We start from the raw sequence: 24837 nt of genomic DNA, 5'->3' as shown, positions 1-24837 counted from the left end.
GCGATTTGTAAATGATGTATGGTGCGTCATGGTTGTCCGTTTGTGTCCGCCGTTAATTATTGGCTCTGTAGAGTCTTCCTCCCTGCAAGGTTTGGAAGGTATTACTGTGTCATCTGCCTTGGAGGCACTATCATGATAACCTTAGGCTACTCACCCTGAAAGCAAATCACACATGGGACTCTAGCTTGGTGCAAGCTTCCATCTAACTGCAGGCCTAGTTATCAATGGATTTGAACAAGCGAGCCTGAGAGGCGCAAGGTTTTGAGTATGTGGTAGGTTGTTGTGAGGTGCGGATCGGGTGTCCTTGAGCTTCGGTGTTGCAATGAGGGCAGAAATATCGGTAGCGGAGATTGGATAAGAGATGTGGTGTACATGCATAATACCAATTAGTGACCAATCCTTGTAAGCTTGGAGTTGGAGCATCAGATTGATCAGACTAGTGGGACAGGCAGCTTGTTCGTCTGCTCGCATCACGTGCCTTCCTGTCAGGCCAACTATAGCCTTACCCCTAAATACCCCGGTCTGCTTCGGTGTACTGATATCATTCCGATAGTTCACCGTTGGAATGTCTTATATATAATTATTGTATCATGCGACTTGTTGAGACATGTAGGAAAGTGGAAGTTAAGTGGAAGCACAGACACCAGTGCTTGGCCGGGACGTGTACTGGGCAGACCCCATGTCACATTCAATACGGGTCTCAGTACTCACTACCGCATTTATGCCCGTACTCTGGGCTACTGACACAAAGGAGCACGTCGGAGCACGTCGGAGCACGACAGACTATCAACGTATCATGGAAGAAAGGGAATGTATAACTATTAACTTACAACAGGCGCACGTCTAGTAAGAACAGTACTGTATTACAACTGTATTCAGATAACGGAACTGTATGGATAATAGAGGTAGCTAGATGTTTGGAGAGGAAGAAAAATCTGTGTTGGAGTGGTTATGCTTCATCGCCGGGAAGATATTTCGCGTTTCAGGTGCTTATATGCCATTGCCGCGGCATTGTCTTGAGCACCTCCTACAGTGCGGTATGAAGCGTGGCCGTAATTCATATCATCAACTGTATGACGTATTGGTTAGTGTACACATCTTTGACTCCCTAGAAGTCAACCTTACTGTAGACGGTTGCATACCATGTTAAAGCGTTGGGAGGGCCTTGCGAATGGATCTCCCACCTGACATGCTCAGGTGCAGAGGGACCGTATATCTTTTGTAATTCATTGTTCAACTTCGTGCGAGGGTCTGGAGGTCAATAAATCACATCCTGCACGTCAAACAGATGGGTGGAGGACGTACGGTCATTGTCAGACATCGCTGCTTGGAATTTAGGTACGAGTGTTGTAGATGATAGAAAATATGTAGGACTTGCCGGATAATGAGCTGCATTGTCTCTGCCTTTATATATGCCTAGCTCGCCAAGCCGTGACTGTAAACGCAAGCAAGAGTAACTGGCGGCCAGACGAATTTGGATATTGGCAAGGACATTGCGGCCTCATACATCACCCTGATTCCGACGACGACGGTTGTGGAGGTGGAGAAAATGAAAACACGTGCTCGCTAATGCCGATCATATCCAGGTGAAAAAGTGACCAATCTGGAAGCCTGCTTGGCATTATAGACAGACGCTGTCCAATGGTTGATTTTTGCGTCTTCGGGATTCCGTACATTGACGCTAGAATACCGTCCAACCTGCCAAGCTGTATAGATAAAAACAAATTTCAAGCATTGACTGCGCTTTCCCTATCAAGGGATCTTGGAAGGCCATGTGGTGGAAGGTTGCAACGGTTTCTCGCAAATTATCAACTACCGATTGCCAATCAGCAGGTGCAGAAAGATGCGTCACGCACGAAGCGCCTCGACAAGTGAGGCAACATGAGATATTTGTACTTGAACGGCCGAGGGATGTCAAATGATATCAAGTCTGGCAGAGCGAGAGTCTAAAACACGCGACGGTCACGGTGGTGGTACTTAATCGTACCTACCTGACCATTAATGCTTTCTAGTAGCCTGATTGCTATTCTGTGATCAAAGGGCACTCACAAAGTATCAGTTTTTAGGCATAGTACGCAGTATCCGAAGTTCATGGGCGTGTGTGGGTACATATTATAATTAATGTCATTAGCTGGTGGTGGTGGATGAAATGAAATGTTTGATTGTGTTTAGTGATCATTAGAAGCCTCGGGTTTTAAAATTCAGTGTTGTTTGTTGCAAATACTCCCGCATGACATGTCGACATGTGATCACAGCGGCAGCAGATATCCTCTGCCAGACTGCGGCACTGTAACTCTATGGGAAGTTTTTTCTCATTTCTCTTTATGTTTTAACTGTTACTAACCTTCTGCATCCCCCGCATGACATATGAAAGGTCCTTTCTCCGCCCTTTCGCACCATCTTGCACTTTCCCTGCGTACTTTTGCGCGTTGTCTTTTCTGTCTAGCGCCGCCTCACGTTAACGTTGTTTCTGTATAGTGTGGCTTTCATTTCCACTTTTTCTCTTATCTTCGCCGGTTCACATCATGCCCTTCGCCTCGTTGCTGTTATATTCAGTACTTGTCCCTCGCATATCTGTATCTCTACTTACTTCATTTCTGTGCTCGTTGGCTATAGCGAATGTACTTAGCTGCAGCAGTGCAATTTATGTGCCCATTATCGTGATCAAACGGAGCCAACAACTACCGTACAATAGGGGTAATAAGACTAGCAGGAGTATGTGTACGAGTTCATTATCCGCACAAGACCATAAGGAAGCACAATTGTCACAACAATTGTAGCACCACATATCGAGCGTCGCCCAAACAAGGGTCTACTGTTTGATATAAATATAGGTTGGTAGAGTATGTATAAAACCTCGCTGCATGCTCGGCCGCCGTGCATTATAACTCGCAAGCCCAACGCAAATCTGTCATGCGGTTGTGGTGATGGCAGCAGTTACACACCTTGTACTGGATGTTACTGGCCTGTTATGTGGTATGCACGGTTTGATTTATTGATCGGGTAGATCTTCCTTGTCTCAGACGGTTATAAGCCTGTTGCACAGCCATGTCCTGAGTAGCACTTCTGACGAGGGCTGAAGCTTGAAGCGTGATCGTGATCTAGATTGTCGGCTATACGCTGTATTTGTTAGTATGCACATCTCTGACTTCCTCTCTGTAAATGGTCGCATACCATGTCAAATTGGTGGGAGGGCCTTGTGAATAAACTTCCCATCTAACATGCTCAAAACGCAGCGGGATCATAAATAAACTACAATTCGTAATTCGGTAGTGGCGTTGTTCAACCTCGTGCGAGGGCCTGGAGGTCAATGGGGAAGCACATCCTGCATGTTAAACAAATGAGTGGAAGACATACAGTCGTTATGTAATATTGCTAGACATTGCCACACTTACTGCTGGAATTTGGGTGCAAGTGTTTCCAATAGTGGACGAGAGAATTTCTCAAGGCAGCCGTAACAACAGACGCCATCATGATTCGGTGTTCAAACGTTCAAACGTTCATGCCCGGTCCTGCCAACATTTCCCTCACTCCGCATATGAATATATGAATAGTGCTGCAATTCTGGTGTTGCAATCATGAGATGATCGGTACATTTGAGGCGCTATCAAAACCCGCTTACCTATGGGACTCCCGCTTGATGTGGGCTTCCATTTGACTGCCGGCTTAGATACTGATGGGCATGCTTTGGAGTATGTGGTAGGACAATTGTGAGGTGGGTCGGGTGTCTTTGAGCTGGAAGATATGCGAAATCGGAGGGCGTTGTGATGGGGGCAGAAGAAATATTGGAGGTAGCGGAGATGGGATAAAAATATTTGGTGTACCTGCATAACACCAACTAGTACACTATCCTCGGGGTTGAAGCATCGGATTTATCAGACTAGTATTGGGACATGTGGCTTCTCCTTTATCTAGAGGTTTGCTCAGGCTGCGACTGGCAGTAGACACGGCGCGCGTCGCATCACGTGCCTTCTTGTCAGGCAACTATAGTCTTACCCCTAAATGCTCCGGTCTACTGATTCCATTCCGATAGTTCACCGTTGGAATGTCTATTATAAAATTGATATATGAACTGATTTGTCGAGACACGTAGTGAAGTGGAAGTTAAGTGGAAGCACAAGTACCAGTGCTCGGGACGTGTGGTAGACCCCACACCACATCATGATGGTCTCCTCTACTCACCACCACATTAATATGCTCGTACTCTGGGCTGCTGACACAAAGGAGCACGTCGAAGCACGACGGGCCATAAACGTATCGCGGAAGAAAGGGGATCTATATCTATTAACTCATAACAGGCGCACTACTAGTATGGACAGCGCTATATTACGACTGTATGATAACGAAACCGTGTGGGTAATGGAAGTAGCTAGATGTCTGAAGAGGATGAAAATTTGATACAACACGTGTATCGGAGTCGTCATGCTCGATTGCCACAGCTCATCGGGACCTTTCACGTTTCAGGTGGTCATATGCCTGGCGCGCAGCCTCATCTTGGGCACCACCTCTGGTGTTGGATGAAGCGTAGCCGTAATTCATATCATCAACTGTATGACGTATTGGTTAGCGTACACATCTTCGACTTTTTAGAAGTCAGCCTTACTGTAGACGGTCGCATGCCATGTTGAGGCGTTGGGAGGGCCTTGCGAATAGATCTCCCACCTGACATGGTCTTGTGCAAAGGGTCCATAAATCCTCTGTAATTCGTTGTTCAACTTCTGGCGGGGGTCTGGAGGTCAATGAGCGGACACATCCTGCATATCGAACAACTAAGCAGAAGACGCACGGTCATTGCCAGACATCGCTGCTAGAATTTGGGTACGAGTGTTGTAGATAATAGAAAATGTGTAGGGCTTGCCGGATAGTGAGCTGTATCATGTCTCTTCCTTTATATCCACAGAATATGCGTAGCTCATCAAGCCGGGGCTGTAAACGCATGAAAGGATAACTGGCAGCCAGACGAATTTGGATATTGGCAAGGACATTGCGGCCTCATACATCACCCTGATTCCGGCAACGACGGTTGTGGAGGTGGAGAAAATGAAAACACGCGCTCGATAATGTCGATCATATCCAGGTGAAAAAAAACGACGGATCTGGAAGACTGGCAGACGCTGCCCAATGTTGGCTTTTTGCGCCATTTAAATTCCGTACATTGGCGCTAGAATACAAGCCAACCTGCCAAGCTGTATAGATAAAAACAAGTTTCACGCACTGGCTGCGCTTTCCCTATCAAGGGTTGTTGGAAGGCCATGTGGTGGAAGGTTGCAACGGTGACTCGCAAAATATTAATTACCGATTGCCAATCCGCAGGTGGACTGAGCTAATGGCAGGTGGAGAAAGATGTATCACACATGAAGCGCCTTGATATCATGTTATTAAGTAGGCAATGTGACATTGATATTTGAACAACTGAGGGATGTCAATATATCAAGTCTAGCAGAGCGACAAGTAAAAAGATGAATCTGAAACACGTGACGGAGGTGCCATTACCTGCTAATACCTTCCGGTAGCCTGATTGCTAGGCTATGAAAGGCTGTGCACAATGTATCGTGTTGGGTGTAGTAAGCAGTAAAATCCGAAGTTCGAGGGCATGTATGAGTGTATAATGACAGTGATGGTGGATGGAATGAATCGTTACCCTGCAATTGCAAGGCATAATTAATTAAGTATCCGTAATACGGCCAAACAAAACTTGGACACGACTCACGTTGTCACGTCCGACCTATTGTGCTCGAGCACCGCGGCTGTCTCTCGTTCCCTACACAAAGAAACTTCCTTATGACCCAGGACTTTCAACCTCGTGGTGGTCTTTTTTTCGCAGGTTCTGACGATGAGGATGACGACGCGAATCCCACGACGGCTCAGATTGGAGTATTAGTGCAGCCAGCATCTCACCAACTAGCTCCGCCATCGGGTCCAGCTTGCTCCCCACACGAGAAACGTCTGTTCTTTGCCGATAGTGACGATGAAGATATTCCACGTTTCCAAACTCCAAGGCCAATTGCGATTGATTCGGAATTTGTCATGGATGGCAATGACAGCGAAAGCGACCTGGAGATACCCTCCTTTGAAGAGGTTCCTCGAGCTTCCAGCATTAGTAGTATGTCATCAGGGCCTTCTCTCAGAAGTTCTTCTCCCGCGCCAGATCCTTCTGGTGAAGAACCACCGGTCAAGAAGAGGCGACTCTCACCTTCTTCCAAGGTTCAGGCGCGTACGGGACAAGCATCATTTAATCATCTTGCATATCTTGGATCCTTCCTTGTCGGGAATGCCTGGAGTACTGTCAGAGGCAAAGGTTATATCAAACCAGGCGACACCATTCGCATCGAACGAGATGATGATTTTAAGTTTGGCCTACCAGTCTCAGGTAAAGGAAAGAAGAAAGCCCTTCCCGACAACGGTAAAAAGAAGCAACTTACTCTCGGTGCTATGCTGAAATCGCAGCCACCCAAAATGACGAAGAAAGCCGACACGGTGGTTCGCCTCACGAATGACCGTGGTTTCGGTGAGCCTCATCTACAAATGATGTAAAAGTGCTCACACATTTCAACCAGAGTTTGGCCGTCTTCCGCAACATGTTTCATCTTGGGTTTCAAGGCTTCTTGACTTCGGTACTTCATCTTCCATGTGAATTAGCCTTGTATTTACCATAGCATCCAGGGATTGTCGACTTCAAGGGCAGTACAGTGGTAGACTGCCCAGCCACCCTGCATTCTGGCGCGGACTTGATAGTCTCGTTGTCTGTTTATGTCCGTGCACCTGCATTCAAGCCACCGAGTACTTCCGTGGAGGGGCCATCAAAAACGATGTTCAACCAGGGCCAAGAAACACAAGATGAACAAACTCTCAAAGAACGCAAATCTGCGCTACTCTCTCTCTTCGAAGCTGTTAACCTCCGCCCTTGTAGGGGAGCTCACGCCCAAGACAATGGCAACACGGAAAACGGATCTGGCGGCATAAACAAGAACCCGATGCAACATCCCGGCGGTGCCAAGAAGAAGAAAATTGAAATTGTCAGTGATGGCGAGGAAGTCGAAGTAGAAGAAGGTGAGGAACTATCTGACAACGAGTTGGATGTCATCTACAAGAAGCGGGTAACATTTCGTGGTGTCAGGTTATCATGTTGACAATCTTCCAGAGCCCAGAAGAACGACCAATCGATGGCTGAGATGGATCCTCCTAACACGTTTACATTGAAACTAAGGGGATACCAGAAACAAGCACTTATGTGGGCCAGGATGTCATCGAATTTCTTGTTCTCCCCTACTGACTCGTATAAGGTGGATGCATACGAAGGAATCAGGCGAAATATCTGCCAGAGAAGCCGTGTCTATGCACCCTCTTTGGAGCGAGTAAGCCCCCCGGCCATGCTATAGGAACGGCAGTCAACTGTTCTTATAGGTATGCTTTCCCTGCCGAACCTCAAGATGGCATAATCGATCTGACTGAAGACGAGAAGTCGTTCTACTTCAATCCTTACTCTGGAGAACTCAGTCTTGACTTTCCTAAAGCTGAACGCAAACTCAAAGGAGGTATCCTCGCGTAAGTAGTAAGCATTCGTTGGCCAATAGATACTTATGTCCTGCTAGTGATGGTAAAGTGCAGTTCTCATCCGACGTTACCTCGCTCATAAACATTGATCTTTTAATCTGATACACCACGCAGAGAGTGCGTTCCTGTAACCTTTGTACGGTGATCGGAGCTGATCTATTCATCTCAGTGGGAATGGGAAAAACCATCATGTTATCCGCTCTCATTCATACAAACCGGGGTCCGGAACCTATTCTTCCTGACGATACCTCCAGGGATCTTGCACGCACTCGTCAGCTGAAACTTGACAATGCCTTTCAGTCAAGAGCTCTCGGACAAAGGAAGCAGCCTACCAAAGGCCCTTCTGCAACGTTAGTTGTTGCTCCTACCTCACTGCTCTCCCAGTGGCACGAGGAACTCCAGCGGTCCAGTGCACCAGGGACCCTTAAAGTCACTGTTTGGCACGGACAGAATAGGCTGGAATTGGACGGTATAGAAGATGATTCTATGGATGATGCGTCTATCATCGTGATTATTACATCCTATGGCGTACTCGCCTCTGAACATTCTAAACTCCTCAAGGCTGGTGGTCAATCTTCTATTTTCCAAGGTATGTCCTAGGAATCAACGAAAATTTCTTGATTAATGGTCTGTGAAGTGGAGTGGCTACGAGTCATTTTAGACGAAGCTCATCACTGTAAGTCCAGAACAAGTAAGACCGCACGAGCTGTGTATGCTCTTCGTGCTAGACGTAGATGGGCCGTAACAGGTGACTATATTGGTGTTTTGCATATCCAGATGCTAAATCACGATTAGGGACTCCCATTGTCAATAAACTCGACGACCTACATTCGCTTCTGTAAGTGACAGAAGTGTACTATACAATACTTTAATTGATTTCGTGTCAGCCAATTCCTGGGATATACACCATGGTCATCGTACTCATTCTTTCGCTCGTATGTGTCTACCCTTCTCATCAATTTTCATTCCTGTTAAGGCTGAAGCCATTTATCAGCTTTATTACTGTGCCATTCCTCGCTCGCGATCCCAAAGCAATAGAAATAGTGCAAGTGATCCTTGAGAGTGTCCTTCTGAGACGCGAGAAGAACATGCGTGATAATTCTGGAAAACGCATCGTCGAATTGCCTGCGAAGGAGGTCACTGTTGACACACTGCACTTTACACCTGCCGAACAAAGGATATACGACTCTATTTACAATGCGGCAAAGCGGAACTTCGATCAGCTCAATGCGAAAGGGCTCGTAGGTAAAAACTACACCCACATTCTTGCCATGATTATGAGGTAAGACTTTCGATGTCTGACGTATCCTAATTCTTAACCCTTTGTCAAGACTGCGCCGGGCAGTACTTCATCCAGATCTCGTTACTGATACTGGCGATGGGACAGAGACTGAACCTTCTGGACACTCCAAAGACGGAGCGATTGACGTGGATACCCTCATGAATGACATCTCAGAGCATGGTTTGTCGAGTGGCTCGAAAGCGGCCTATGCTGAGAGCGTTTTAGCCAACCTTGACATGTCCAATGATGCAGAATGCCCAATCTGCCTCGATGTGATGCAAACACCGTCCATCATCCCTCCCTGTATGCACCAATGGTGCGCCTAACGCTGTCCGTTTCATCTACCCATACTAACGTTATAGCATAGTTGTAAAGAATGCATCATGTCATATCTTGCGACGTGCACGGACAAGGGAGAGATGCCACGATGCCCAACGTGCTCGCATGGGCCAGTCAAGGAGCAAGACCTCATTGAGGTTCTTCGACCGTCTGGTCAAGATAGTCCACACCAGGAGTCCACAGGGGACGAAAAAGAAGGGACATCGACATCAGAAGTCTTCCTGCGTCGAAATGACTTTAAATCGTCCACGAAACTGGATGCGCTGGTACAAAACCTCAGTAGGTGCTCCTCTGCATAGTCCATTCCACTCTGAGCTAAGCTAGTTTTAGGACGACTTCGAGATCAGGACCCATACTTCCGTGCTGTCGTCTTCTCGCAGTTCACATCCTTCCTTTCGCTTATCTCTGTGGCACTGGACCGTGAACGCCTCTCATGGTATCGTTTTGATGGATCAATGGACCTCAAGAAGCGCAATGCTGCCATATCAGAATTCAAGCAAAACGAGCGGAAGCCCAAGGTTCTCATTGTCAGCTTGAAAGCAGGTGGGGTTGGTCTGAACGTAAGCACAAGCTGCCTGCCTCTTCAATTTCCTGAACGTCACTTCGAACGATAGCTGACGAGCGCCAACCACGTCTTCATGGTTAGTCTCCCGGAACTTGTTTCCCCGCCACGCTAATGAATATTACTCAGATGGACTGCTGGTGGAACGCGGCGACTGAAAATCAAGGTCGGCGTCCGGAAATCCGTCTATGGTTTACCGTACTGACTTCGGTGACAGCCATCGATCGCGTGCATCGAATAGGCCAAGAGAAAACTGTCTATGTCAAACACTTTATAGTGAGTCTTGGTCTTTGTTCATTATATCCATTAAACCTTCTTCGAGGTCGACCACACCATCGAAGGCCGCATACTCCAGATCCAAAAACGCAAGACTGCCATCGTCAAAGAGGCGTTCCGGGGGAGCGATAAATCGGGCAAAGCAGACCCGGAGAGTCTTGAGAACCTGAAAGTTATTTTCGGTGATAATTAGTGACAGCTCTAGTATAGATGTTGCTTCTCTTCGAATGTCATCGAACTACTAAATGCAAGTCTACGAAACGAGAAATTAATCGTTGGATCAAAATGGACTTCGACAGGAACTTGAAAACCCACGATCCAGACGCGGCTAGCTGAACTGGATAAAAATTTGATCCATCTCCAATGAACATATTGTGATCGCATCCACAGATCCAGATTGGCAAACAACTAATTGCGACACTCGCAGCATCGTAAGCAAACACTTTGTTACTCCGCCATACAACGACTATATCTACACAGGGTACAGCCTGGCCAAACAACAATACATGAGAGAAAAACTGTCAAGGTAAAGGGGCTGCATCGTAACATCACAGTCAAGGTATTATGAAATATTGTAACATGAAGCCCTGGAATCCCCTGAGATGTGAAATTGCTCCAGGAGACAAAATTCTTTAACCGTAAGTGCTCTCCGTCTTGATCGCGCCGCAAAATCGACAAGACCAAAACTGGTGGGGTATGTCAGCCTCACCGCACGTTATACAAGTCCATCCCATAGAAGGATCTCGAGGACGCCCTGTTAAACACAAGGTACACTGGTGCGCTTGTTGGTCGTTGACGAGCGTGCAGACCGCACAAGCCCATTGCCCACCATCAGCTGAGGTCTCAGCTGGTTTACGAGGAGGCATGGGGTCCTTGGCATTGCTTGGCTGCCTCACCGCAATGGCTCTAGACTGTTTTTGCGCATCAGGGATTGATCCGGAAGTACTACTCTGTGGCCTCGGTGGTTCGGCAACAACACGTGATTGACTCGCATTCCTAGGCGAGTTAAAAGGACGGACAGTGAAGCATACTGCGCACTGCAGCACAATTGGCTCATTGTGAAGTGTGCATATTGGACAAGACCACGGTTCAAGAGAGGAATCATCGGTAAGGTCGATGATGTCTTCGATGCTTTCCTTGGCCGCTCTCTCGGCTTCGCGCTGGGCAAGTGTACCCGACCCACACTCGATCTCATCACGCTTTCTGCGCTCGGCAGCCTACGAAATGTGGTATTAACGTACATTTTCAGAAGACGAAAGACGTGAAGAAGGACCTGTGCGGCCAATTCACGAGGATCCATGCCTTGCAGCGCCGTGATTCTGTGGCCTCCTAGCCTGCCGCCGCCGCCGCCGAGAACACCATTTGCGCGACGCCTCTTCTCGGCAGCTTCAAGAACTTTGAGTCTAGCTAAGTGTGGCGGAAGATCATGTGATACCCCTGCGCCCAGCCGGTGGCCAGGAGAAAAGAAGCCTTCGCCGGCGTAGCCAGAGCGTACTAGTGCATCATACTCGTCTTCGAGTGCAGCTAGAAACTTGTAGAAAGATTCGTCGTGAGGACCATGGACATTATGGGTAAGCTATTGAAGTATTATTAATAGCTTGAACATGGTGAAATAATTTCTTGCCTCATGGAGCATGACCCGAACAACCTGATCTTCTTCATAAAAGGTGTCGGGAGCCCATGGAAGGCGCAGTCTCAGAAGAATCTGTTCTCCTCCGTTTACATCTGAATGTGTGTCAGCAAGCGCAATGAACAGCTAATGTGTCCGACGCTCACTCAACCCTGCATGATGGGTGACCCTATGAAGAAGCTTCAGGTGATGCTGAAAGGAAACTTACCAACCAGATTGGGGCTTTCGGGGAAAAATTCAGACAATAACGGCAAGACCCAGCCATGTTTCCTCATAATAGGCTTTACTAGTGTGGCTACCCGTTGAAGCATGGGCAAGGCTCGATCTGCATGTGGGCGGTCTTTCAAGTGAGTAAATGATGTCACGAAAGTTTGCAACATATATCCTGGAGAGCGGGCAGCACACCGAGTCTGTTGGCAGAAGCTGAAGAGGGCACTGCGCCAGCGCTAACTTAGAAACATATTGCTTAGTCAGCTTCAAGTTCGTCTCTAGTACTCATCATCATATGCTCATAGGCTACACCAAGATCCATGGCGCTCCTATGAGCGACCCCGCCACAGTCTTTAATGTACCCTGAGGTAAACATGCCGCCCATTAACGGTACTTCGCTCCCGCCCACGAACTTCTGATGGGCTAATTCTGGGCTAATGCAACGTAACTTTCCTTGTCAAACTTCAAGGTTTAGCGCTAAACGTTACCCCTTCTAAATTCTGTTACCAACACCTTTACGCCCGAATAGTAGGACCCTAAACGCGTGTGCTTCTGGAATGCTCACCCAACACCTTATAAGGACTATGAAGCCACTGTCCAACAACTTTGATGACCTTTGCCCGACACATGAGTTCAACTTCAATAGCACATGACCTTAATTCATTTTCTTACGCACAAAGTTAGTTGCGGTGATGCTTCCTGACTTCCAATCTGATTCAATCCAAACACTATTTTCAGTTGCTGTCACCGTCGCTGTCTTGTATGATCACGGTATGCAATCCATCAAGTCTTATGACCGCTCACTCAGTTATTGTCTGTTCAGCATTGACCTTCGGTCGCGAAGTAAGTTACTGTTGACCAATTGTCGACGAGCAAAAGTTAATGATATTGCTGGACTCTCAGATAGACTATATATGGGTGAGTCAAAACTTGAAGATGGTGTCCGCTCGTCATATTCTAATTTCGTTGATATACAGCGGAGGCCACCTTCATTAGTGACCGCCTTATATCTATCAGTATGTGCAACTAGTATCGATTTTCTAGTCTTCATGTTTGTTAGGACCGCTACTTGGGCGATGCCGTTGTGATGTAAGCCCTTGCGTTTAGCTCTTGTCAGTAGTCTGATATATTCTTAGCATTGGTGCATATAGTATGTTAATATTTATGTTGTAAATTATCTCTCACATGCTCTAGTGTGTTTCACTGGGGATGCATCAACACAAGTGAGCATGTTTTCTAAACGTACGATTTGCGGTTTTCTTATGAAGTTGTTTACAGCAGTACGATCCATCACGCGCTTTATTCGTACTTCTCGCTGATAGTACTGGTTTCACGCATTTTTCAGATGCAAGTACATTGGCTTTGTATTCCAAATGACCAACATCTGACTTATAATATCCAAGGTTTTCGGCTTTTCCAGGTTCGAGCGTGGGGTACTCTTCTGTGTTCATGGCTTACTCAGTGTAAATCATATCTGTGCATATACAATTTAACATTCACACCACCCGTATAGGCATCATGCAACTCCGAATATATGCTATGTACCAGCGGACTAGGCGGATACTCGTGATATTAGTCTTTGCTTTTTTCAGCGAGGTCCTTGCTGTCGTTGTAATCATCTGGAGAACTATTGGTCCTGCAAGCAAATTGGTTGGTACGTACTGCAATGAGGCGTAGAGCCTCACTTGTTCACTCCGCATCACCAGTCACCAACGAGCCTTTTTCTGGAAAGCACTTGTGCTCCTTCTCCGGGATCAGCACAAGCTTCGTCTATTTATTCATACCCGTCTTTTGCTTCGAGACGTTACTCCTCTTCTTGGCTATCAGAGTTTCTCTCAATAATACGAGAGAGAGGAAGGCTACCCCTGGTACCTCCAGCTTGCGCGTAAATTCATTCATGAGCATACTCGTACGAGACAGCATTTTGTATTTCTTCATGTTAGCATCATCTTTTTCTGTACGTTCCTGATCACTGGCTAATAATTGGTCCATCTAGAAACCTGGCGATGTGCGCTATCGTCATGGCCCTGTGGCGGAATCTCGCTGTGAGACTTTTTTTTGATGTATCACTCACTATTACTCATTGGTCCCTGCGTACAATCAGGCATTGCACGCAAATATATCTATCCCGTTCATCATGCTTCTTGAGACCATGATCGGCACCCGCATGGTAATCAACTTCAAGGAACACTGTTCTCGCCGGTTGAGCTCGGAACCGATCATGATCACTGGGTCAATACGCTTCGCAGGAGCCAGTGAAGAGACTGCACGCCTAGATACGATCCATGACCAGTCGAACGAAGGTGACGAGGAGATGCGGCCTGTCAAGGGTGATGAAGAGAGTGCTGAGGTCGTCACTTATGAGGAGTTATAATTTTTGATTGCTGCGATTCATATTGACTATCCTTACGGACTAATTTCTATAAGGTTGGTCATACAGTACATGTGCAAAGGACTGAGCCCATGCAACCGGTGTGAATGCAATATAAGGTACTGGATATCACGATGCAATCTATGTGTGATACAACCATGTTACAGTAATGAGTGAGTGTTCGAGTGCGGCGATGCAGGATACAGCAGTGATATGGCAAATAGCAATAATCAATAGCAGAGCGGAGGAGGAAAGCGAAGAATTGTCGAGATCCGGGTCGAAACCGTCGGAAAAGGTGACGAAGGGTATACGTGCAATGAATGATGAAGTTTGGTACATGGTGTGGTGTTCCTATGATAAAATGATCTCGTCTGCGGCAATCTTGCTCGCAGTGTATACGTAGATGGAGCGCACAAAAGTGAGCTCTTCTTTCAAATAGCGTGATGATTCGGGTTGCTTCATACTGGCGTCAGAGCCTCCCCGAGGACGTGAGCGAATAGATAGTACGTCGGTTGAAAGTCTGTGATTGGGAGTGGCGGAGGGCTCATCAGGAGTAGACTTTTCCGTTTCGGGGGTCGCTGATGGCCAGTTGAAACGCTTGCGGCGGAAGCTTTAAATCGATGGAACATTAGATTTCGAAGGAAATCATTCAGTTCAAGGTACTCACCACTCGTAGTCCCAAATGAGATCATCGAACACTGCGTCATCTAAAAGGGCATTTCCGTCGGCATCACGGAAGGATTCCTGCACGTACTCATGCAGCGCGGCTTTGCACCCGAGCAGACTCTGCATGTGCTTGCATGCGTGCATCTCAAGCTCGAAAGACCCTAGTTCAATCAACGTGTTAGGCCACAGCACCAGTCCGGGAGATTGAGCAGGACGTGAGGGTGGGGGAATTACAGAATGTCGGGGCGACTGCGCAGTGGGAGAAGTAGCAGCAGAAGAGGGGATACCTAGACGGCCTGCTGCTTTGGCGCTAAGGGATTGTGGTATGGGGGACAGGACGCTCTCTCCACTAGAACGGTTGCCCTTCTTCCCCTTGTTCTCGATCTTGTCCCATTCAACAGCAATCCACTGCTTGAAGACTTTCCCTTTCTTCTTCGGGCTCTTACTATCTGCGCTCGACACTGACGACTGATCAGGGTCCAACGCTGGGCCTGAACCTGAGCTTGAGCCTGAGTCTGAATTGGGCGCAGGAGGTGCAATGGCGAGAGTCATCGCCGAGACTCTCTGAGCGTTATATCGGCCGAAAACATTATCCAAAACTTCCTCTATGCTTCTTCGTTGGTCTGTGCGGATCTTGTACTTGCTCCAAAGCATATCAGCGAACAGGGTCTCGAGATGTTTCGCATTTGATTCATTTCTCGTCCATTCTGATGCAGCATCGTATGGCGGGGATTCTTCGTCTTCGGATAGGGAGCTCCGTGTACTCTTGAAGTCATCATCGGTCTCGTCATCCTCGTCATCAGAATCATTGTCATCAAACTCGATGTACGACTGACAGCGGGAGGGAGGGACGCTGGTGGCGGCCGGCGAAGCTGGAGCGCGTTCCGAAGGTTTCACGGCTGGGAACAAGGCTTGATCATCGATCAATTCTAGCCGCCCCCCGGGCGCCAAAACTCTCATGACTTCCGTGAGAACCTCTTCCCAACTCTCAAGAGGGATGCACAGGGACAGGTTTGCCATCCGCACGAGATCGAATGTGTCACTAGGGAAGCCCAATCTGTGCCCGATGCTGAGCAATATTTGTAAGTAAAGCTATGCAATGGGAAAGACGCGTGTACTCACAAGTTCATTTGCCTCCATTCCACGTTTGATGGGGTAGCAATGCCGTCATTCAAGCTTGAGGGAGCAATTAAGTCGATGCCGATGATCCTTGCATTCGGCCAATGTTTTGCAGCTCTGATGGCCCAGTGTCCTGCACCACATCCCACGTCAAGAATAGTAGTGGGCGGGTTACCGTTGAATGTGAGAAATGACGGCGTCCCATTGGTGCTGAGACGTTGTAAGAGAACATCCGAGAAACGATCACTGAGATGGTGGTTGTCAGCCCCGAACACAGGAATGCGGTAGCAACATGACTCACTTGTCAAGAAGTGTACGGTCGTAGGCTTGCATGTAAGGTGCTTGGTGGGGAGGGTAGGGATGATGAGTCATGCCTCGTCTTGTGGCGAAGTGATCCTTCGCCTGAAACGCTTTAGCAGGGGAGTTCATCCCTTGCCTGATTTCGATATCTTCGTCTCCATCACTAGATAATTCTGTTTCGTCCGGGAGAGTGCTTGTACTCGCACTATACCACGAAGTCGTGGACGATTCTGACTTCTTTCTCCCCTGAAGAAATGCTCTCTTTGGCTTCGACAAATCCCATGACGAGGTGCGATTGAGGGGTGTGAGAGGTCGGAACACGTCTGCGTCGGAAGGGGTGAGATGTTTTCCCCCGAACCTGTGCTTCCGGATGGAATCTACGTCAGACTGTGGCCCCATGATGCTGGCGTAGCCAGAGTCAATACTGCTGAAAGAGCTGGGGCGACTGCAAGAGTCGGACAGAATGTAAGAGCTGTTTGAGAAGTTGTAGAATGACGGTCGCGGGGTCAAAATTAAGCTTTCGGACGAGGAGCACTCGCCGAGAGAATGGGGCTGAAAGGGAGAGAACGGTTGCGATGAAATTTCTAACGCCATCATGTGCAGGCCGGAGCAGAATTAATACAATAACGATTGTGGCCAGTCTAAGTGATTGTGGCCAGCATAGGCCTTTGTGGACTGCTAGAAAGGAAATGTCCACTGCAGAAAGCACCGAAGACAAAGGGAATTAGTTGAAGGGTGAAGCGCAGTCTATAAGAGACTGTGCAAGGGCCTGAACGGGTGTGGTGGTCGTTGGAGGACAGGATAGTGGTCCTAGAAAGAAATAAGCAAGGGGCGGGGAGCTGATCAATCTTGGATTAGGATGTGTGATATAATCTTAGAAATTCGTACCTTGTTCATAAATCAGGATCTAGGCAAACCGGTATACCGTGCATCGCCGGGGCAGACACTTGATCTCATCAGGGAACAATGGCTGTGACGGGCCCGACAACAACACCCAAGCTAATATCCAAATTAGGAACTTTCTCAATCCCAAATTAAGCATGCTTCCGCCGGTCACGTTCATTGAAAACTACCGAAAACGGCTCAAAGGACAAGGACATGAGCTTAACGGGCACAACAACCAGCACAACTACCTTCTGCTCCTCGCATTCATTTTCTGCGTAAAACCGCATTAAATCATCATTAACTGATGTAGTCAAGCTTACTGTCGTGAGTGATTTCAGCGTCAACTAATGCGATGCTCCAGTACAGCAATAACTCCTCGCAGATTCCATTTGACGGCAGATTCTACCCCAGACCCTGGCGCTCAGCGATCATGCCATTCCCTCTTTTAGATCAAAGTGGCAAGGAGGCAGCACCTCGCACAGTAGGGAAAGACGTAATACTAAACTATGTATGTACATGCTGCAAGCCAAGTTAACTCCTTTCCCCATAATCGCTCCAAGATAACGGAAAGTGCCAGGGTAATCCTCCACAATCCCAGGATCACTTAATTATAAACTCGAGCAGCTGATGACTGGACGTGATGCGACAAATACCCGATGGATATACCCGCCTCATCACCGTGATGATCGATATCCCTCAATGCTGTCGTTCTCGTAGCAATTAAGGCCGAGTCCTGTCCAATCAACAAGTCCCTTGACCTGCAAAAGTCAATTTGCCGAGAGAAGCTTGGCATCTTCCTGAAGCCACAACGGAAGATATGTGGGCATTTCCAACGGAAAGCCGCTCGATACGTTCCATGACATGAACAGTCCTCTCTTGCTTGTTGTGAGTTTAATTCAAGGGCTCTGCACTGCCATTCATGCCAGGGTTCATGATAAGCGCAAGGGGACGTCTTGACAGCGTAGGTCTCTCAATCGAGTACAGACGTCATAATTATGAACACATCTCAGAATGTATTACGAACTAGAATGTTTGAATGCCATCAGGTCGTGAGCACCGATAAAGGCTAGATAACCTGTGACGAAAGGGGACCCATCAATACAATCCCTGTACTTGGCGGAGGTACGATGAAAGGAGCATATAAGAAGGTTCAATCTTCGTCTTTCTTGGGAGGGGGGCCACAGGGCTGCAGCATTCGCTAATGAATTCATCAAATCATGATCATGATCCAAGTTCTTAGAATAAGCTGACATACCTCTGTCATCTCGAACTTCGTCCGGCCGATAGCTTCTCCGTCTGCGAGAGCCAGATACGAAAGCAAAGACGGGTGTCCTACGATAGAAGACAGCGTATCTCTGTGTTGATGTGTGATCCAGTCACTATTATTACATGCTTAGTATGGGTAATACAGATTCAAATGGTTGGCGTACTATTTCGTCAAGTCTGCGTGACCTGAAGAAGTAAAGGAACATCAGAAACGAACCACCGAGATATTAAAAACCGGAATATACCAGTTCCTGTGTAACGAGCATGTACTGAAAGAAAGAAGGGTCAAATATATTACACTGAACCGACAAATGGCACTCACGGTGCTCCAGCTGCGTGTTGGCAGTATACCTGAGTTCAGAGGACTGCACATAAACCGGTCAGAATAGTCAGATTAAATCACTGACTAAACTCACCATGATCGTTGAGAGAAAGGAGTTGATTTTGATAATTTCACAATTAAATAATTATTTTATTTTTACTCTGCGGACTCAAAGACTGCCGCGACGTCTTCTTTCAATTGGTCTAGCTTGCTAACATTCTGCAGAAAGCTCGTGTCTTATCCCAAAGTATGGCTTCCGATGAGGACAGACTACGAGCCAAAGTGGCCAATCTCAACGCATCTCTCGATGAGCTCGAAATTCAGCTCGAGCCTCTATTCACCAAGAGCCTTCCCGAGACTCTTGTAGCCCTCGAAACCATCCAGCAGGCCAAATTGCAAGTGGTTCTGCCATATGTACTATACGATCTTGTATTCGGTGCGTAGTCATTGTCGGTTCTCATACTAGCTAGCTCTTCCAGTGACTAATCGCACATACAGTATACCTGAAAACACGAGGAATCGATCCCAGGACACATCCTGTCATCGGTGAATTGGTGCGCTCGTCCCTTGCAGTGCAGTTCTAACCCATCTAATGCTCGTGGTCGCTTCAGGACCGCGTCCGCCAATACTTTGACAAAATCAAAAGCGCAGAAGATTCCGAAGAGAAAAGTAAGGATCCTTCTTGACTCTCATTCTAATCATCCCACCCGTTTTTAGAGAGGCTCGGTATCGATAAAGCAGCTGCTGGCAGGTTTATTAAACACGCCATCGCCCAAGCAAAACTAGTAAAAGTTGGAGAACCAAACAATACGGCACATGAGCCTGCTTCTACTAGCAGTGAACGTGTTCCTGTTAAAATCACCAGCAAAATGGCGGAGCGTGCAGAGTACGAGAAGAACCTGGAGGAAATGGGTAGTGAAGAAGAAGAGGACCTTGAAGTATTCGATGAGGCTGAGATGTCGGGCGACGAAAACGCTATGGAAGAAGAAGCGCTGCTACCACAGGACAAGGGGAAATCACGAATGGTTGAAAGAGAAGTCCCAGAAACTGAAGAACAAGTAGGTGGCAGACGGAAACGACCGCGGATAGATCCTTTCGCAGCCTCAGGTAAGTCTTGACCCTGATCTCTTTTATAGTCCCGCAAAAACTCACCCATTCACAGGATACGGAGATGATGATTCTTCAAAGTCCGAGAAACTAAGGAAGCCGAAAAAGAAGTTGCCCGTATCCGTCTTACCCATAGCAAATAGTGTCTCGGATGCCTATACACCAGATCAGTCAGGACAAAGTACTCCTATATCAGCAGCCGACGAAGCGCAGCAACGAAAAGCAGCAAAGAAAGCAAGGCGGAAGGAGAAGAAATCGTCAAATTAACACCAGTCACGTACAGGGACCACTATCTCTCGGGTCCTTCTCTCATTCTACACATCATGGTCTGGAATAATACAGTTAACCTACTCGTGAACAACAGGGAAATATCAGTAATACATCGAAGAACGCTCGTTGTGTGGATAAAGTGCACAATCAGCTTCGTAAAACACATCAAAAAAAAAATTAAAGCGTACAAGTATGAGGATCCTACATCATGACACATCCCTCTCGCTCGCTAACTGCCCTATCTGGAGTGTCAGTACCAGCTAAACGCCTCCCACTACTTGGAGACCACCACCGCATGCGACCCGAAGTTTGAACAATGTCCTCAAGGTTATCTGACGATTCGTTACCCGCACGCCGAGAATTTCGCCGATACCGTCCCCGCGCAGCTTGAACAGCATCCACAGTTTGCCAATTATAAAACGACTTCAACACAATGCGCTTCTCGTCGCACTCATCCTGCCCTACTTTCAGTTCTTCCTTGTCCCGACCGTCCAAATACGCGAGCTTCCGCGCATCCCAGGCACACCAGCCTTTGCGAGGGCGGGTCATCGCAGCAACGTCCTTGATGGAGCCCTCACCCACAGCACGGCAGTCGATAGCAACCAAGGTCGCATCGGACGCATTCCGTTCGTGCGCACGTCGCACGAACTCTTTGAGGACAGCCCCGGATATGGACGTACTATCTGCCTCCAATACCATAAGGCGAGGGCAATTGCAGATGAGAGAAAGGAAGACCTCGTTGCTGATGCTGACAGCAAACGATACAACCAAGTGCTCTAGTGCCTGCCCTGTCTGCGGGGGCTGTGTTGACCCTGATCCGGAGTCCCCTGGAGGACTGGGGGTCAGTGCACTTAGGACAGTGTCGGTAATATCCGGGTCATCCTCAAGATCCAGCTTTCGGAGAAGTGGCGTAGTTTCCAAAAGCCTCACAAGCCCCTCATCCTTCATCGACGTCCCAATGCCCGCCAGTTCCAACAGCTCTAGGCGCGGCACTGCATGCGCTAGGTTGGAGCATGCGATATCTGTAAGCAGCTTGCAGTTCGAGAGCGACAGATGTCTGAGTTTCGTGATTCGTCTCCGGTAGCGCCCACTATCACGCGCTTCTCGCCCTGCCTCACGCGCAGTCAGCACCACGCTCTCCGTTGACTTCTCTTCTTCTGTGCACGCCACAAAAGCCTCCAACGCTGAGTTGTGCAGAGAACGAGAATAGCTCAGATCGAGGACTTCCAACGAAGGTGCCGCTCTGCCTAAAACTCCCAGGACCTCATCATAAATACCCTCCAATCCGCATAACCTGAGCTCTTTCAGCGCCAGCTGGCCGTGGCGCCCTAGCACGGCATTTGCATATCTGTGGAGCCCATCTCCATTAATATTGGAACACCGACTCATGTTCAGGGATGTCAGGTGGGGGCAGAGCGCGAGAACGTCGAACGTCGTGTTGTCAACGGCCTTTAACCCTTTAACACAAAGGCTGCGCAAAAACGGAGAATGGATGACGAGGTTGTGTAATGCTTGTGTAGTCAGCGCATTGCAACCTGTCAGGTTCAAGTCCGAGAGTTGTGTATATGCGAAGTCGATGGTTGGCGCGGAGCGTACACAGAGGCTGGTCGTGACTTGTCCCAGAGTGCTGTGATCAAGCTTTGTGTGTCCGGTAAGATCCATGTTCTTGACGAATGGCCCAAGCCTGTCTGCAAGACGCAAAAGGAAGGGCGCCGGAAGGTTTGGGAATGCCTTGAGGTCGACATCCATCCACAGCTGACCATCAAAGACCAGTGAGCGCCACGCCTTTGACACCTAGCACATAACATGTGTCATTGTAGATACTGCAACACCGTGAGCATCAGGCTTACCCTGCTCAACTTCACCAGCTCACGCATCCCACGATCTCTCCAACCCAACGGTACTTAGATGAGGATGCCTTCGAGGCAGTCCATCGTCCCGACGACTTCCACAGCTGAAATTCATCTTCGTGCAGGGAAATTAAGGCTGAAAAGACCTGCAGCTTCAGTTCTCTGGGCAAAGCTTCATCGAAGAGATTTTGCAGGGCTAAAGGCACGGGGGCAAAGACATCGCTATTGCCACGAGGAATGATGTCAAAGACAGACTGAGGAAGTGGAGAGGAATATGAGCGGCCTTTGCCTGTGATGCTATTGAAGCTTTCAGGACCATCGGCGCTCTGTTGAATATGCGTTCGTACGTTTGATGGGAACTCGAGGTTCGGACAAGGCTGGAAATCAGGGTTTTTCCATGTTGGATTACCTTGCCCTGCTGTTGTAAGGTCCCCTAAGAAAGGATCCGACACAGAGCCGGCAGGGCTGAGATCTATTGATGTCGCGGCTGCACTAGCCTTATTCCTGAACAATAATCTACGGGCAAGGTTGCCTGGGCCCTTGGACGATGAGCCCAGTTTAACTTTAATCCTTGACATGGATCGAGCAGCTAAGGAACGTGTGGAATGGATTGACAAGTTGGATAATGATCGCCTCCGGGAGGGTACTCTTGTCAATCCCGGAGGCTGTTGTGCACTATTCTCGGGGGCCTGGGAGGCTAAGTGAGACAGACTAGAGGACGCGCAGGGAGGCGAAGTGTGGGTTGAACCGTAAGAGGAAGGTCCCGCAGTTGGGGTGGGCGAGTCGGGATTAGGGGACGGCCAGTCGATGGTGTGATATTGCAGGTCGCTTGTGGAGAATAAGAGAGGAGGCAACGTGTAAGCTAGGTCCTTTGCTTTCCCCTTGTCGGGCAATGAGGCATTCATAAATACACAATCATCATTACTCGATGATGCGGCGAGTTGTATATCGTGGTCTTCTGAGCTAATCTTATCTGGTGATACCGATATCGTATTATGTTCCCCTGTAATGGAAACGAGTGGTAGCCGAGAAGATGATGGAGTACCTCAGGAGGTGACTCGACGGTAGGCGGTAATCCTGCAGATGTTACAGGGGAATCGCGACCGGAAGCTGCTGCTGGGATGGGCATCGGTAGTGAGGGACCTTTGCCCTTGCCCAGCATGCCACTATGTCCTAGGGTCGTGCTGTCCGCTTGCTTCCATGGGTCGATTTCGGATGGTGTGAGTATTAGATAGGGTGTCTGCTGTGCTGACAGCGATTGATGTAGGAAACTAACACGAGGAAGAAGGGAACGGACCTTCATCGTTTGAATTCAACGCTAGTTCAAAAGGATCGAAGCAAAACAACGCATCTCATTATCGACGCAGGATCCTTGCTCCATAAGTAAGGTCGATACAATTGCAGGTGATAAAGAGATATAGCCGGACAGAGCAGACAGAGAGAAAGATAAGAGAGACAGAAGAGAGGGAGAGAGGGAGAAAAGCGGAATACAGTGTTACAGGACCACAACAGACTTAACTCGTTATGACGGGCGCCTACGATGGCATGGTACGGAGTTCATCGGAACACCTCTTAGGGGCTATAACGATCCATGCCTTGCCATACAAAGTACGTCATTTCCACGATCAACATCGCGCACGACGACAACGCTCGCCCCCCACGACTTATCCATTTCCGATAATATCGAACTCACCTGAGCGTTCAGAGGCTCCAGCTGATTCGATTGATAGTAGGGCGAAATTTCCAGCAGAATCTCTGAGACAGCCTATTTCAAATATGGGGTCTTACTTATTTTAGAGGGTGTTCGCTTTCAGGCAATACGAACTTACCACAAGTCCATATGAATGTATCGGTCTGTTCCAGCGAGGCTGTTTGACAAAGACCCAGGCGTCAAGTCTTCCTACTGATTGGCAGAACCTATGTCATGTCATGATCTCATCGCGTATTTCATGGCTCAAGCTGACCCGGCAATCGCACCCCTCCAACGTTGTTGCCCCTTGCCACTTGGCAACATAATCAGTGCGGTGAAGATATAAGCACCCGACGCAGGAGAGCAACAAAATAATTGCGATGCAAAATCAACTAGCAGCGTGAATACGGTGAAATTAGTAGCAACACTAAGCACAATGACAGCGAAAACCCTGAACAGAAAAATCACAGGAGGGCTACAGAAAGAATGACAGGCGATATGAATAATACTCGGCAAGGGATGCGCAGCTTAACAGTCAGATGTGAAGATATAGCACGACGGAAGCGAGCGGCAACAAGTAAACAGGAGGCGAAGGAACGAGGAAAGCGCAAAGCAGTAATCGATCGTAGCGATGAGGTGATATAGGAATTAGGCAGTAGCCCTGGGATTTTCTTTTGCTTTCTTCCAGTTAGACGTTGCTAATTTGAACCTACAGATTGGTGGATTAGCGGACAGACGTAAAGGGGGAAAATTAGTTTACCTGTCTTGGTGGGACATGTCAGGTTCCTCCTCCTTCAATCGGGCCATCTCAGTTTGCATGAATTTGTTGAACGCGCTGAGTTTCTTCCTTCCACCTAAGCCAGACGACTCTATAGGGAAAATAAACAAATAAGCGATCGACTACGTATTTGATGGCGACGGGGACGTACTAGTCTTTTTCGCGGGTTTCTCAGACGCGGTCTTCGATTCTGTCCGGGGGGCCATAGTTCAAGGTAAGAACAAGTAATTCGGGTGTAAGCGAGAAAACGCGGTTGATGCGAACTCGTTGAGGACGCTGATAAAAGGGGCAGTGCACGGTTCAACCCGTAAGCTAACTAGAAAACGTCATCAATATTGTTAGTAGAGGACAATAATCGGG

General features: G+C 48.0%; 10 protein-coding genes across 10 annotated transcripts; 3 read left to right on the top strand and 7 right to left on the bottom strand.

Moving 5' to 3' along the window:
- Positions 1-790: 790 nt before the first annotated feature.
- On the bottom strand, positions 791-1522 carry BJ212DRAFT_1367093 (uncharacterized protein). Its single transcript, XM_041336129.1, has 4 exons — positions 1379-1522; positions 1306-1323; positions 1126-1251; positions 791-1069 (listed from the first exon to the last, which is right to left on the bottom strand). Exons 2-4 carry the CDS (start codon positions 1319-1321, stop codon positions 957-959), a joined length of 255 nt encoding a protein of 84 aa, XP_041191065.1. The 5' UTR covers positions 1322-1323; positions 1379-1522; the 3' UTR covers positions 791-956.
- Positions 1523-4039: 2517 nt separating this feature from the next.
- Positions 4040-5265, bottom strand: BJ212DRAFT_1367083 (uncharacterized protein). Its single transcript, XM_041336128.1, has 3 exons — positions 4787-5265; positions 4604-4729; positions 4040-4547 (listed from the first exon to the last, which is right to left on the bottom strand). Exons 1-3 carry the CDS (start codon positions 4800-4802, stop codon positions 4441-4443), a joined length of 249 nt encoding a protein of 82 aa, XP_041191063.1. The 5' UTR covers positions 4803-5265; the 3' UTR covers positions 4040-4440.
- Positions 4528-5265, bottom strand: BJ212DRAFT_1367081 (uncharacterized protein). Its single transcript, XM_041336127.1, has one exon. The coding sequence runs from the start codon at positions 5139-5141 to the stop codon at positions 4875-4877; it is 267 nt and encodes an 88-aa protein (XP_041191064.1). The 5' UTR covers positions 5142-5265; the 3' UTR covers positions 4528-4874.
- Positions 5266-5781: 516 nt separating this feature from the next.
- Positions 5782-10206, top strand: BJ212DRAFT_1275470 (SNF2 family N-terminal domain-containing protein; the record flags this gene model as incomplete). The annotated part of the gene is made up of 18 exons (XM_041331220.1): positions 5782-6508; positions 6558-6614; positions 6664-7097; positions 7152-7231; positions 7284-7355; positions 7405-7535; positions 7706-8143; positions 8192-8302; positions 8350-8392; positions 8442-8489; positions 8549-8836; positions 8886-9152; positions 9204-9454; positions 9506-9735; positions 9790-9816; positions 9867-9903; positions 9955-10013; positions 10060-10206. The coding sequence occupies 18 exons, from the start codon at positions 5782-5784 to the stop codon at positions 10204-10206; spliced, it is 3447 nt and encodes a 1148-aa protein (XP_041191062.1).
- Positions 10207-10395: 189 nt separating this feature from the next.
- On the bottom strand, positions 10396-11873 carry BJ212DRAFT_1367069 (WLM domain-containing protein). The gene is made up of 3 exons (XM_041336126.1): positions 11638-11873; positions 11287-11589; positions 10396-11230 (listed from the first exon to the last, which is right to left on the bottom strand). The coding sequence occupies exons 1-3, from the start codon at positions 11647-11649 to the stop codon at positions 10646-10648; spliced, it is 900 nt and encodes a 299-aa protein (XP_041191061.1). The 5' UTR covers positions 11650-11873; the 3' UTR covers positions 10396-10645.
- A 607-nt stretch (positions 11874-12480) lies between these two features.
- BJ212DRAFT_1482656 (uncharacterized protein) lies at positions 12481-14227 on the top strand (the record flags this gene model as incomplete). Its single annotated transcript, XM_041340458.1, has 14 exons — positions 12481-12532; positions 12592-12624; positions 12677-12696; positions 12757-12771; positions 12831-12869; positions 12914-12942; positions 12990-13003; positions 13048-13076; positions 13132-13204; positions 13257-13316; positions 13367-13507; positions 13560-13791; positions 13850-13898; positions 13958-14227. 14 exons carry the CDS (start codon positions 12481-12483, stop codon positions 14225-14227), a joined length of 1056 nt encoding a protein of 351 aa, XP_041191060.1.
- Positions 14228-14401: 174 nt separating this feature from the next.
- Positions 14402-17259, bottom strand: BJ212DRAFT_416025 (uncharacterized protein). The gene is made up of 5 exons (XM_041343143.1): positions 17198-17259; positions 16311-17119; positions 16013-16255; positions 14892-15959; positions 14402-14834 (listed from the first exon to the last, which is right to left on the bottom strand). Exons 2-5 carry the CDS (start codon positions 16904-16906, stop codon positions 14576-14578), a joined length of 2166 nt encoding a protein of 721 aa, XP_041191059.1. The 5' UTR covers positions 16907-17119; positions 17198-17259; the 3' UTR covers positions 14402-14575.
- A 1085-nt stretch (positions 17260-18344) lies between these two features.
- On the bottom strand, positions 18345-18879 carry BJ212DRAFT_1482654 (splicing factor 3B subunit 5/RDS3 complex subunit 10; the record flags this gene model as incomplete). The annotated part of the gene is made up of 6 exons (XM_041340457.1): positions 18345-18392; positions 18450-18573; positions 18625-18646; positions 18706-18729; positions 18783-18825; positions 18868-18879. The coding sequence occupies 6 exons, from the start codon at positions 18877-18879 to the stop codon at positions 18345-18347; spliced, it is 273 nt and encodes a 90-aa protein (XP_041191058.1).
- A 152-nt stretch (positions 18880-19031) lies between these two features.
- On the top strand, positions 19032-19468 carry BJ212DRAFT_1301108 (Sas10/Utp3/C1D family-domain-containing protein; the record flags this gene model as incomplete). The annotated part of the gene is made up of 3 exons (XM_041333083.1): positions 19032-19218; positions 19281-19336; positions 19394-19468. The coding sequence occupies 3 exons, from the start codon at positions 19032-19034 to the stop codon at positions 19466-19468; spliced, it is 318 nt and encodes a 105-aa protein (XP_041191057.1).
- A 96-nt stretch (positions 19469-19564) lies between these two features.
- On the bottom strand, positions 19565-24683 carry BJ212DRAFT_1301107 (uncharacterized protein; the record flags this gene model as incomplete). The annotated part of the gene is made up of 13 exons (XM_041333082.1): positions 19565-19757; positions 19935-20044; positions 20171-20203; positions 20394-21953; positions 22033-23012; positions 23153-23257; positions 23307-23327; positions 23615-23672; positions 23703-23774; positions 23839-23926; positions 23974-24150; positions 24460-24568; positions 24629-24683. The coding sequence occupies 13 exons, from the start codon at positions 24681-24683 to the stop codon at positions 19565-19567; spliced, it is 3561 nt and encodes a 1186-aa protein (XP_041191056.1).
- Positions 24684-24837: the final 154 nt, after the last annotated feature.

The sequence above is a fragment of the Suillus subaureus genome (genome assembly GCF_016647635.1).
Source record: "Suillus subaureus strain MN1 chromosome Unknown BJ212scaffold_24, whole genome shotgun sequence".
NCBI lineage: Eukaryota > Fungi > Basidiomycota > Agaricomycetes > Boletales > Suillaceae > Suillus > Suillus subaureus.
The sequence above is the reverse complement of the archived record's forward strand: the minus strand, read 5'-3'. Positions and strand labels throughout refer to the sequence as shown.